Source organism: Mycteria americana, chromosome 1 (genome assembly GCF_035582795.1).
Source record: "Mycteria americana isolate JAX WOST 10 ecotype Jacksonville Zoo and Gardens chromosome 1, USCA_MyAme_1.0, whole genome shotgun sequence".
NCBI lineage: Eukaryota > Metazoa > Chordata > Aves > Ciconiiformes > Ciconiidae > Mycteria > Mycteria americana.
The window spans coordinates 49,520,529-49,533,573 of record NC_134365.1 but is presented as its reverse complement, the minus strand read 5'-3'; the positions used below and the strand labels follow the sequence as shown (position 1 = coordinate 49,533,573).

At 37.3% G+C, this 13,045-nt stretch overlaps 1 protein-coding gene across 5 annotated transcripts in view; it reads left to right on the top strand.

The window, feature by feature from the left end:
* The window catches only part of POC1B (POC1 centriolar protein B), a 58,277-nt gene that overhangs the window by 14,381 nt on the left and 30,851 nt on the right, over window positions 1-13,045 (top strand). For 4 of the 5 annotated variants that reach the window (XM_075496788.1, XM_075496798.1, XM_075496827.1 and 1 more), the window contains one exon: window positions 4,226-4,378. The exons of the other annotated variant lie outside the window; for it this stretch is intronic. In XM_075496788.1, the coding sequence (XP_075352903.1) occupies window positions 4,226-4,378 (153 nt within the window). The remainder of the gene's footprint in view (window positions 1-4,225; window positions 4,379-13,045) is intronic. 5 annotated transcript variants of the gene reach the window in all.

Sequence of the window (13,045 nt, the reverse complement as noted above, 5' to 3'; positions counted from 1 at the left end):
AGTGGATGTGAGTTAAACATAGTATGTCACAGTAACATGCTAATTACACTACGCTGACATGTGTTCTGTTTAGTAGTGCGGTATATAGACTTCATTTAGCCTAAAGTTAAATTTGAGGAGAAAAATGATAAACACATCATTTAAAAACTTGATCTTAACTACTTTTAATGGAGTGTTATGATGAGGAGAAGACCACAATACTAGCCACTTCTGTTTTACATATTGAAATTAAGGCATGATTTTTAAATAGAAAATATTTTAAGTCTTGCAATTTAGTGTCAACAAAGTAGTTGTGTTGCAACTAGTATTAACACCTACATGCTCCAATAGGCTTTTACTTCTTTGAAAGTCGCTACTCTGTAATCATAAGAAGTTGTACTACTGGGAAAACTTCGGCTAGAATCCAATAGGAAGAAAAACTTGTGTTAGCTTTGCTAATTTACACTGGTGAAACAGCAAAGTACTGGATTTCATACAGGGTTGTTTGAGCATTTAAAACAAAAAAGTTATTTTAAATTAAACAACAAATCATACAATTAATCTTCATCTGCTGTGATAAATCTCATAATTACAAAAGTACTATCAAGTTTGGAATCACCTCTATCAGGTCTTTACATTCTCCAAAAAGAACGAACTTTTGTAGCCCGAGGCTTAGAGTTTCACAGTCTGAAATGTTCCTTAATATTAGTTGTGTTTTTCATTGTTTCCTGTTATAAAAAGCTAAAAGCTCAATGTAGACACAGAAAGCCATGCTGTAGAAATGAAGAGCTCTTGAATTTACCATAAGTCATGTTTATATTCTGGTTTGTGGAGTTTGAAACGTGTTTCAGCTAGTAATAGAGACAGTCTTGGAAAATAATAAATACTTTTCAATTAAAAACTTCAGTATCATTAGAAAGAATGCAGTCTGTTTCTGGTTTTTACTTCATGTTTCAGGTAGTACACTTTCTAGAATGACTTGAAAGTACTCAAAGAAAAAAATTGAAATTGCTTTCTATCATAAGGCATTAGTAAGAAGCAGTGCCAAGACTTGCAGTTATTGGAAAAGTGAAAATGTTAGCAAACTTCCAATATTAATTTTACAAGCAGAAAAAAAGAATGGGGAAAAGATATTTATTCCTTGAGCCACTAGTCTAATCTTTTATTTTCTGTACTAAAGGTTTTCTATGAGAGTTTTTCAGTTCCAAAATGAAACTTTGATTCCTAGGTAATCCTGAATTGTTGACCTTACTTTTTGTGAGTACTTTCTTTTGACTTTTATGACGATTGGTATATTATACTTAACTTGAGAGGAAGTGAAGTGCATGTATTAAACTAGGCCACATGACAGAATAATCATCTGAGAAGTTATGATGATGGAAAGGACCTACAGTATTAAGCCTAACTCAACCTCCCAAATAAATGCCAGCATACCCTGGGAATTCCTGTCTTATTGCAAGGTTCCATTGAATTTGGGCCCCCCGAATGACATGCACATTCAGTGCAGTCATGTCATTGCCTTTCTCCTGCTCTGACTCCATGCTGTAGAGCTGTGGCATGTGGGATCATGGAGTGAGTAAGTACCATAGTGCAAAACCTATAAGATAACTCCTGTTTCTCAGCAGCTTGGTATAGTGGTTTCATGCTGAATGCATGAGAAGGAAGATCCAGTTTCATCAGGAAGTGCTTTCTTAAGTAAATGTTGAAATAAAAGTAGTCATACTAGGTCTAGTTATGAATCCTGGTTTTATTTACCTTACAGAAAGGCACGTTTTTATCTGTTGAAGTTTTTCCCTTTTTCTTGTGAAGGTTCTGGTAGGAGAGGGCTACTTATTTTGCTGTAACTTTCACTTTTGTATTGTAAGTTAAAATGTGCAGTGCTAACCATTGTGTGATAACTGCCTATGTATATATCTTTATCTATAGTAAACATAAGAACTTTATTCCTCAGCGTCTGTTTTCTGTTGGCGTATATGCACATGTACTCCACAAACATCCTGTTTTGCTGACCTGTCCACAGCCCTCTTCCTGGTCTGCCAGGAGAATAGTTGTGGGACCTCTTCTCAACTCACTGTGATAGAACTAAGGTGGCTTACTGTAAATTTAGGGTGTATTCATTTGAAAAGTTCTGCTGGCAGATCAGCAATGTCAAGCTGGTAAGCAGAGGCTGGCCATAAAAGTATCATCTTCCATCCCTCGTGCAGTATCCAAAAGGTACTGTCTGTCCACAGCATGAGTTGGAGGCAGCTGATTAACTGTCAGTTTACCACGGATTACTTGCTCTATACACATATTATTACAAGACTATTACATTTTCAAACAACAGATAAAATCTGGTTTTTGTAAAACCTGAGCATGCAGAGTTCTGAAGTTCATATTCTTCACACTTCTTGGCTATATGTGCACATGATGACAAATTTCATTTACCTGCTTCCATGGAAGACACAAGACCTTTTACTCTTACTTTTAAGTGAAAGAGCCAAGTTATACATTTCCTTTAGAAGGCAGTAGCCTGTGCTGTTAATTCAATTCTTACCATATAGAAGAGACAACTCATTGTGTCTGGTGACTGCCTGGATGTAAAGGGAAATACTTTGTTATGGAATAACTATTTTTCTAGGGTTGTGCATAGTTGCTTTTATACTGTTTGCATTGCAGTTGAGATACTCAAGGCATATATGGATGTTTGCATGCTGGTTTTACTCTTACTAATTTTGTTATCTGTAATCATGAAGCTGTGGTGGCATGGCCTTCCACTTTAGAGCACAATGAAACATTTAGAGCTTCAGCAGCTCAAATACTCACCACTGATAAAAGGTCCTACTTCTGCTGCCTCCTGCCTATACCCTTGTTTACACTCAGTGCTGAGCCAGTTCAAATTGCTAAACCAGCAGGAAATTAGCCTGAAAAAAAATGGGGAAAAGCCACATAAAAAACGTGAATAACTCTATGCTGGACTGGGTGATGGAGGTAGTAGAACTATACAGCTGAGAAAAGGAGGGAGAGAAAGCAGGACCTCCCTCTTACAGCACAGTGAGCTGCTGTGAGTCAACTAATCTAATACCTAACTGTCCTGCAAGTGCCAGGTTCTGGGGCAGATTTATATAGTTTGTACCAAGATCCATGCATCCCACTTTCACTGTTACTAATGTCTGAGTTAGTTTGGGTCCATCTTTGTTGGTGCACTGTGTCTCCCAGTGCATGTTTAGGGTCTGCCACTCAACAGAGTCGTGAAAGATGTTGAACCTGAAATGAACTTGTAACAATGCAGCTACTTAGACTAAATCCTATTTTTAATATATTCCTGCTTGGAATTTCTGTGAACAAATCTGTGATTTGTGCTGCTTATGTATAGCTTGTTAATTTCTGAAAAATACTTTTAATGGTTGTCAAAAATATTTTTGGCTGGACAGGCAAGTAATTTTAAGTCAGATCATGGTCCCATCTTTGTTTTCTCTAATTTAGGGAGCAGCTATAAAAATCAACACTGGAATTTTGGAAACTGCCATCTTCTAAGTGTTATGAACTTTCTTTTTTGTTTTCTTTTTTCCCTTAGCACTTAAAGTAACAAAGATGACACAAATCATGTAAACCTGTGGTAAACTTAGTTAAATTACTTACATATACAACTGTTTTGTGACATGAGAGAGCAACATTGTGTGTTATGATTTGGTTTTCTGGTCTGTCCATAACACTGGATAGACTACTTTCTGTGATCTTACCTCTGCATTCTACTACCTTCTGCATTTGGCCATGGTGTGACTGTTGTATATTGTTATACCTTGAATGTAATTGGACAAGGTTTAGAAAACAGATTCCTGTTGCTAAAACACTGGAACCAGGTGCTTTAGAATTCTGTGGAACTCTGTCATTTCTCTTATCCCCCTCAAACTTTCTCGTTTGACCTGCAAGCCTTTATAGGGGACAGAAATTTGATAGTATATGACTCCTTGATTTGGCAGAAAAATAACTTAGTACAGTCCAGTGGGACAGAAGTTTGCTTTGTTTTATGATTATTGAGACATCTTTTTAAAAAAAAATCTCTAAATAGATTGAACCACATCTATTAGACTTGAAGTACAAGGTACTCTGGGGAACTGCCTGTGTTGTAGTAGAAATCAGACTAAGTGATGACAGCAGGCTTGTTCTGATGTCGTGATCTTTTAGTAATAAGACTTCACTGAATAGTTATGTTTTGGGCACTGAATAGGCTTCAACTAGTTAATGATATGATGGCTTCTTCCAGATATTACTATGGAAAACCAACTTTGATTCATTTGATTATAAAGAAGTTCTTAAACACCATATTAGAAGAACACATATTGATGATCCTCCTCATCTTCTTGATATTTACCCGAGGTCACCTCATCTCCATGGTGAAAAACTTCAGTCAGTTGAGGTGAGTGCAATAAGTACTCTAATATAGGAAACCAGAACCTTTTGCAAACACTATCTGTCTAGCATTTATAGTTAAATGTGTTCTATGTATACTAGAGAACTTTTTGTTGTTATGTATAATACTTTGGAAGCAACCATAACTTATGAATCCACCTTAAGGTTACTAGGCTAGCTGATGCTGTCAGATTTATTCTGGTGAATTCCTTTCATGCTTCTTGTGTAAGTCTGTACTCTACACCTGTTTAAAGAAAACATAGGTGATAGTCTGGTTTCTGAAGTAACATGGCAACTGTTGCAGAAGATATCTGAATCTTCAGTGAGCTTTAGGATACTACTCAAAAGATATCATTATAAGCAGGACAAGGTGGCGTTATTACTGAAAGTCAAATACTTGATTGTCAGAAGTTGTTCCTCTTTCCAAGACCTTTAGGTATTGTGAGAAGATCTTGATATCTAACTAAAAGTTTAGAAAGCCTTTCTAGGCTAGTGTGTTTTATATCACTATGTAGCCTGATTTCCTGATAACTTCATTGTTCAGCTACTTTACTGTTAAACCTTCTACCAGCAACTCTTGGAAGTATTGGGAATTAGAGAACCAAAATGAAATGTCAAATATTCTGTGTGAGTATTTGGAAAATCCTGTGTTTGTCAGGTTGTCTGAAAGCTATGCTAAATAAGTAAACAGTACTATGCCTTAGACAAGACCATTGTTTATGCTAAAACCCCAGGGATATATTTGTGACTGTCCTTGGTAGATCTGGCTAGCTTCTGCATGATGATTACCTATATATTTATCTCTTCTTTGATATTCTCCAGGTGCCTCTAGTGTCTAAGAGCTGTATCTGATATAAATCTAGGAACTTTTTGGTTGCTGTCGTATACTAATAGAGTACTATAGAAATTTGCCATTACCTGGTTTTGTTCATATAAAATGCAGATACTGCTGCCATGGCATTTGTTTCCTGGTCAGACTTTTAAAACATTGAGATTTGAGGATATTGGTTTTTTTGTGTGTGTGTATGCGATATACTACTCATGTGGCATATATTCATAAAGATTACAAATATTTTGGTGTAGGAGGGGAGCCCTGATAGAATCCATCACAAAGTATTCTCATGTGTCTGGTTCTGTTGTCAAGTTGGATGTGATGCTTTCTGATGCTTAGCATTTTGGTCAGAACAAGAGCAGGACAAGCTTCATAAACTTCTGTGCCAGACTGTCATATTCATTGCAAGGTCAATGAATGAAGTTAAGTTTACTGGTAGCAGCCTTCAGTATAGGTGGTCAGTGCTGGAGCAAACTCAATCACAGCATTTGCCAGCAGATTTAAACCACTCTTGCTGCATCAACTGTTTGCTTCAAGACCCATCCAAATTGCACCCAGTTATAACACGTGCTAAATAAACACAGTAGCTTGTAGCTGGAGGGTTCAGTTGCTTTCTTTTCAGGTCCACTTTTCCAGACCTCTGCTGCACAGATGCCTGGCAAAGATATGAATATTCTCTAAAGCAATTTTCCAGATTCCTCCCCCCCCCCCTCCCCCCCCCCCCCCGGTCCCAGTTAACTGAGAAGCTCTGGAAAAGCGTTAATGAGTTCAGGATAAAGCTAAACTAAGGTTAGGAAGCACCTCATTACCAATACTGAAAGGGCACATGAAGGAAATTTGATAGTTGAATGTCAAGAAACTACTTATCAGTTAAGTTTTCAGTTAATCTAATATCTGCATTTCTTCATGGCTGTAACATTTGTAGCAGTTTATAGGCTTCTGGATTAGCTGCTCTGTAGTAGTGAAAGGGCTCTATGGCTCTGTCATTCATTGTAGTGAAGTTTTAGACTCTTGTGGTATGTTTTCTGGCCTGACTTCAGGAATTTAAGAACAAGGTTGCTGTGTTTAGTTTTCTATTAACATCACATTTTCTGTAGAATATCTTGCTCTCAAATAAACATGAAGTATATTATATTCTTTGAGATAGAACAGTGTCTGATAGCTTCAATAAAACTGATATTGCTGTAATATACTATATTTTTATATTTGTAAATTAAATAATAGTGATTAGGATCTCTTTGCAGCTTATTTTCAGAATTAATGTAATAATATAATAGTTTAGACAGTGTTAAAGTGAAGTTATCAAGTTTTGTTGCTCCATATGTCTTTTCCTTTTTTTACTGCCCCTCCTGTCTGTCTCAAAAACTACAGGGTTTTTTGTGGTGAGGAAGAATAGACCTCACCATCTGGACAGAGACATAATTTATCCAGACAAAACTTGTATCAGGTTGCTACCAGCAGTAACATGCTTTAGTGGCACTAACTATGCTTGAAATTTTTCAGTGTTCCATCTTCTTAAATATTTCATCCTGTAACTGAAAAAAAACCCCAGCGTTTCTTGCCCCACTGTGCTATGCTGTACTCTGGAGAGGAGAGGAAAAAAGAAGTTGTCCCTTTTCAGTTAAATGTACCTTTTTTTTTTTTAACATCGTAGCCTCTTTCTAAGCAACAGGCAATAGAGAGAATTTTAGCACTAGGCAGTTCCACTGCAATACCACCTTCATCTTTCTGTGGTTCATCATGTTTCTAATATACCAGGGAAAGAAGGAATTGAATGACATGTCAGAAGGAGCTTTTGGAGGTCACCTAGTCTTGTTGCCAATGGTATATCAAGTCAGCCATGGCTGTGTCTAGTTAGGGGGCCTTGAAGAGGGATGGAGATTCCCCAGTCTCTCGGGGTGATCTGTTCCACTACAGTGCAGCAATTGTAATGACACAGTTTTTCCTAGTATCTCTTCTGCACCTCAGATAAAACACAGAACTGCTTGCTTTCTGTTTATTTTCTTTTTCATGAGGAACAGGGGAAGATGATTGATCTTAACTAAACTGAAGTAACAGTACTTTAAGAGACTTGGTAACATATGCAAGAGTTACAGGCAAGCAGAGGAGGCAGTTAAAGTATGGGATATTTAAAAGTATAGATGACCTTTTAAGGTTTGCTACAAGCCACTGCAATGTCATCTAGACACTTGAGATGTGGTGTTATACGTTGCTCTGAGTTATGCTGAGCTGAGCTGGTTAAGCTTAGTCACCTCTATAGCAGGAATGAAGATGGATTGCCTTAGGATAAAATTCAAAGTGGTAGAACACGAAAAGTTCAACAGATGTACAGGTAGAACTCAAAAGGGAAGGAATTCTGTCAATGCTATTAATTCCTAATGTTTCATGCCTCTCCAGATTTCTTACTGCTTTTGGATAGTTGTTGCTTCTCTATCCCTGCTTGCCTCAATGTGGGAAGGTCCCTGCTATTCCAGAACTTGATTCTGGGAAAATAGTACACACAAAATGGAGCTGGCTTTGCTCAGAATTTATTCAGCTGGGTTCAGAGAGACAGTTGTAGTGTTTTCACACATCGCCACTTGGAGATGCTGTTTTGAACAAAACAGCTTGCACAAGGCATTAAGAATTGCAGGTATCACTTGGTATTTTGCCTTCAGGATAGTGACTGATATGTGGAGCTTGAGTGCACTTTCACCTTTTCTCAGAAAGTTTCCTTATTCACTCTTCAAAGCTATACACAGCTAGTAAAATTTAAGATACCTTCTCTAGTTTTTTTCTCTTTGCTTGCCTACTTTTTGAAGCATAATTAACCTTTACAAGAAATTCCCAACTTGTATCTCCTCCTCTTCAGACCAGCAGTAGCCTGAATTTTAATGCAGTGTTGAATTTCATATTCTTGACTTATAAATCTTTACAGCTGTTCTCCAACTGCACTGTTCGATGTGATTCTTGAATATTCAAGTAAGTAGAGGTTTAAAGCTTATAATCTTTATAATTATTTAGACAATTTTGAAATGTAAGTAGATGACTTGTTCTCTGAAGGCACCTCTTATTTCCATTGACCATAGAGGTAATCTTGGGTGACCAGCTCAAATACAGGTGTCTAGCAGTATGTCTAAATTTAGATAAGATAAATCTCAGTCATTGTCTCCCTTTGAAATAAGGAGCTTTTGGAGATATTTGAAAATAGTATGTTTAATCAGTAATGCAGTTTTAGTGCTATATACTAAAAGAAATGCATTCCACTTGGTGACAGTTGTATTTCTGAATTTCCTGTTTGTACATAATTAGTTTTTTGTATAGTAGCGACCTCTTTAAGGTGGATGGAGGATAGAAATAAGTCAGCTTTAAAAACAGAGCATTGAGGTTTGAACATACTAAGATGTGTAGAGTTTATATCTTGAGCATGAAAAGCTACTGTTGATTTAGTTTCATCTTGTAATTTAAAAAAACCTGAACATTTTAACTGTAATTTCAGTTGTAAATATTTTCTTAAATGAAAGAAATCCAAATATACGCTAGGTGGCAGTAGGAATAAGAATATATGGCTTGCTTGGCTTGAGGGCTCCAGTCTAGCAGAAAGAACAGTGTTTAATCAAATTGAAAGCTAAATTTCTCTTTGTATGTTTGGAGAGACTATTTCACAGCTAGCTACATCACTGTCCTAGGAAATACTCTGAGTAATTTAAAACTTCATCTCTTAATTTTATTAAGTTTTAGGTTTTTGATATAACACCAATATCTTATGAAATGCATTACAAAAATAAAGTGAAAGGTGGGGTTTTTTTGAGATTGGATATACTTTATTAAAATCAACAGAGGGATATCTGTAGAGGCATAATAATTTACTTAAAACATACAGCTGAGTATCACATACTTAGTTGGGCCTGCTTCTTTTGTTCTTCCCCTAGTTCTCTGTCCTAAGCAGTGATCCTAATTCTTGCCTCTCACTTTCTTTAAATAATATATTTTGGGTTTGTTCCACTTCAGTCTTTAGAAATCTGTAATTCCTTACATGAAAGGTTCTGTAGAAACCTTCTGTGGAAACCTTCCTTCAAATATATTTTCTTGTGCTACGGATCAAAATGTGGTAATTGTATCATCATATTGGAAGAAGATAATGAAAATACTGATATATCAGTTAACTAAAGGAAAGCTTTGGAAGAGTGTTTTTGAAATCCTTTAATACATGACAGTTCTCTCTACCTTGCTTTTTAGTGTTCTGTTTGTTTCTTTCTTGTTTTTTAAAGTTAAATTTCTCAAAATATAGTTGGTGAGATTATTTGACAACTAACTACATCACCTTGTCAGGACATGTCAAGTCACTTAAAACTTTTACACTTGGCTTCATTCTATTACCTCATTAATTTTTAGTGCAATATTAAACACAAATATTTGCAAGAAGGGTTTAGCTAAAGCCTTTGTGGTTTTGTGCTCTTTTCTTTAGACACTTCGCTATTACATTTTGCTATAAATACTGTCCTGTTTTGGCTGGGATAGTTAATTTTCTTCCTAGTAGCTGGTATAGTGCTGTGTTTTGGATTTTAGTATGAGAATAATCTTGATAACACACGGATGTTTTGGCTGTTGCTAAGTGGTGTTTACACTGGCCAAGGACTTTTCAGCTTCCCATGCTCTGCCAGGTGCACAAGAAATGGGAGGGGGCACAGCCAGGATAGTTGATCCAAACTGACCAAAGGGCTATTCCATACCATATGACGTCATGCCCAGTATATAAACTGGGGGGAGTTGGCCGGGTGGTAGCAGTCACTGCTTGGGGACTGGCTGGGTGTCGGTCGGTGGGTGGTGAACAGTTGTATCTTTTTTTTTTTCTTTTCCCTCCCTTGGGTTTTGTTCCTGTCTCTTGTTTTCCTTCTCATTACAATTCATTATTATTATTACTATTATTTTGTTCCAATTATTAAACTGTTCTTATCTCAACCCACCAGTTTTCTTACTTTTGCTCTTCCGATTCTCTCCCCCATCCCACTGTGGGGGAGTGAGCGAGCGACTGCGTGGTGCTTAGCTGCCGGCTGGGGCTAAATCACAACACTGACTTGTCGCTTAACAATTTTATGTATCTCTAGGTATATCTTTTAATATGGCCTATGAGAGTTCCTGCACTCCTAGTGAGTGTTTGCAATGCCCCTCATCCTCCCCTTATCTCTGATAAAGCAATAAGCAGAACTATATGCAGAGGAGACTTTCATTCCAACTCCAGGATGTGATGCTTCCACATAAAGAGCACATTTTGACTTAATCATACCATTTATTTATTTAGCAACCCCATATCAAGAAAAGCATTTAACTTATTCTACAATATCTCAGATGTATACAACAAGGAGATATCGTCTCAAAGAATATGTTTCAAGAGCTGTTAGTAATAATACTACAGTAGCTCCTTTACATTAAGAGTATTGGTAGGTGATAGGCATCTACTGTCCCTCTTCTGCAGAGTCCTGCAGGTGCATTGTCCTCTCTTCTTTTCAGTGCCCAGATAACGCATGTCAGAAGAAGACTTTAGGCTTAGCTGCCTATAGTATGATTGACAGTCAGATAATGTGTTAATTATATTTATTACAGGACTGACTGAAAGTCAGAAGCAAATGACCCTGGTTATGCTGGGCACTAAACAAATATAAGCTCTTTAGGACAGTTCTCTGTTTAATCTAAATAGACAGGGTATGTATAGAGGGGAAAAAAGTAAAATTTGAAGTTCTCCTCTTCCTCACCTTAACTCTGATAAAGGGGTAAGCAATGCTATATGCAGAGGAGACTTTCATTAATCATGTTTCTGTAGAGAAGAAACTAAACAAGAAGTCTGGTTAAAATGGTAGAACTTTCAGATAAATGCCAAGTTATTACTTAGACCATGTTACCTGGCTTTGGTTCTCCTTTTTTGCTTTCTTTCCTCCATGTCTATTTGACAAAATCAGAAGAAAGCAAGACTTGATCTTAATATCTATAAATTGAGGGAGAATTTTAAGTTATCAGCTCTGATGGCCCTGTAGCAGGATGGGTTTTCCTGATTGTCTCTGGGTAGCTAATTCTCAACTGATGCAACTATAATGTGAATTAAAAGACAGAATACCTACAAAAAAGAGCTCATGGATGATGAATGGCTTGTTGAAACCAAATCCAAGAAAGAGCTAAGCACTGCTAGTCAGAAAGGTGAACTAACTTCAAAACAGAATTAAGATCTCCCCTTAAGGAAGGCTTGTCATCTCTGACTTTCAAGTGCTGCAAAATGTGAGGATCACTTTCAGCTTGAATAATCAGGTAACATCTGTATTTAAATGTCTCTTTTACCTTATAGCTTGCTAGTAAACTTTGTTCATCTTCTTCCTCCCTGTCCCCCCCCCCCCCCCCCCCCCCGCCCTCCACCTGCATTTAGCGAGGAAGATCTTACTTCTATTAGTTTTAACCTAAATTTCTGCATGTAAGTTATGGAAATCCAAATGAGCTGAATGAAAAGGCTTCAGGCAGTACAAGATGCTATTGCCTGCCTTCCCTGGCTACTAAGTCCAGTTTTAACATCTCATTCTAGCTACTTAACAAATGGATCTCTGACTGAAAAGTCTATATGCCAATGTATGGATCCTAGCATCAGGGATTTTTGCTCGTGGATATAGCACTGAAACTGTTATGAGTGAGCAGCTCTGGCTGAGCCAGAGTTTTGACAGTCTTCAGGTGAAATGGTAGGCTCCTTCTCCTTGAAAAGGCAAAGTAAAATGACCCTGGTATCTAATAAACTTTCAGCAACTAAAATATAACCCTGACACTATGCAAGTGTGAGTTTTGGGGGTTTTCTCTTTTTTTTTTTTTCCCCACTTTCAAGTAAGATGGTTGGAATTAATGCTATCTCTGATAAGGCCGCAGTTGGATTACTGATAAAAAGTTGAAAAGAGGAAAGTCCATTTCTCTTTACTACACCAGACTTGGTGATTTGAAAGTCATCTAGTCTTTCTGTGAATTTTGTCAGTTCATAAAATAATAAGAATAGTACTTCCATACATCACGCTGAGAGGGCAAACGTATTAGGCTGTGATACACCTAGATAATACAATGGTAGGGAAAATACGCACACAGATTTTTGTGGGGAAGATATTCTGATCCTTAAGTGAAAACTGTAAGATAAATAAAAGCAGCAGCTTTCTCAAACTTTATATTCTCTTACACTTTGTTAATGCTTCACTTTCAGGAAAGGACATTAGCAATATTTTGGTAAAGTTACAGGTTAACTCTATAACTAGCAATAAGTGAGTAGTCCAACTGTGACAGTAAGATGTCAAAATTGCAGATATTGTGATGACATACCTGATCAATTATCCCAGTATGAAGCAGTTTATCCTGTGGTTTTAGAAACAGCATGGTTTGTGTTTGGCCGGTTAACTTATTACAGATTTCAGTGTTACCTCCTACCTGTTTTCCACAACAGTGTTTTTCAAGTTATTTTGACAATCAGAGTTGGCACGTAAGAAGCAAGCATGTCAACAGTCTGTCTGTTTGGTTTCAATAGATGACTTGAGGAACTTGAACTGTGAGTTGAACTGATCGATCTGGGCTGCGAAGTGTGTGCTCACTTTTAGCTTTGGTACTAATGATGTACCCATGTCAGTAAGGCACCTCGGGCTTAGGGGCTGGCTTGGCACACACCTTCCTAGGCATTGCTGAGCCAGAGTGGCTGCAACCACAATGATCCTAGCTCAAGCTGAAATGGTAGTGGAACTTAAGCTGTGGTATGAGACTGAGTGAGGATGTGCCCTAAGTAAACTACGACAGGCAGGGGACCAGTGTAACATAAAAAATGGAGGGCTGCATAGTTGTATATGGAAACCTCCA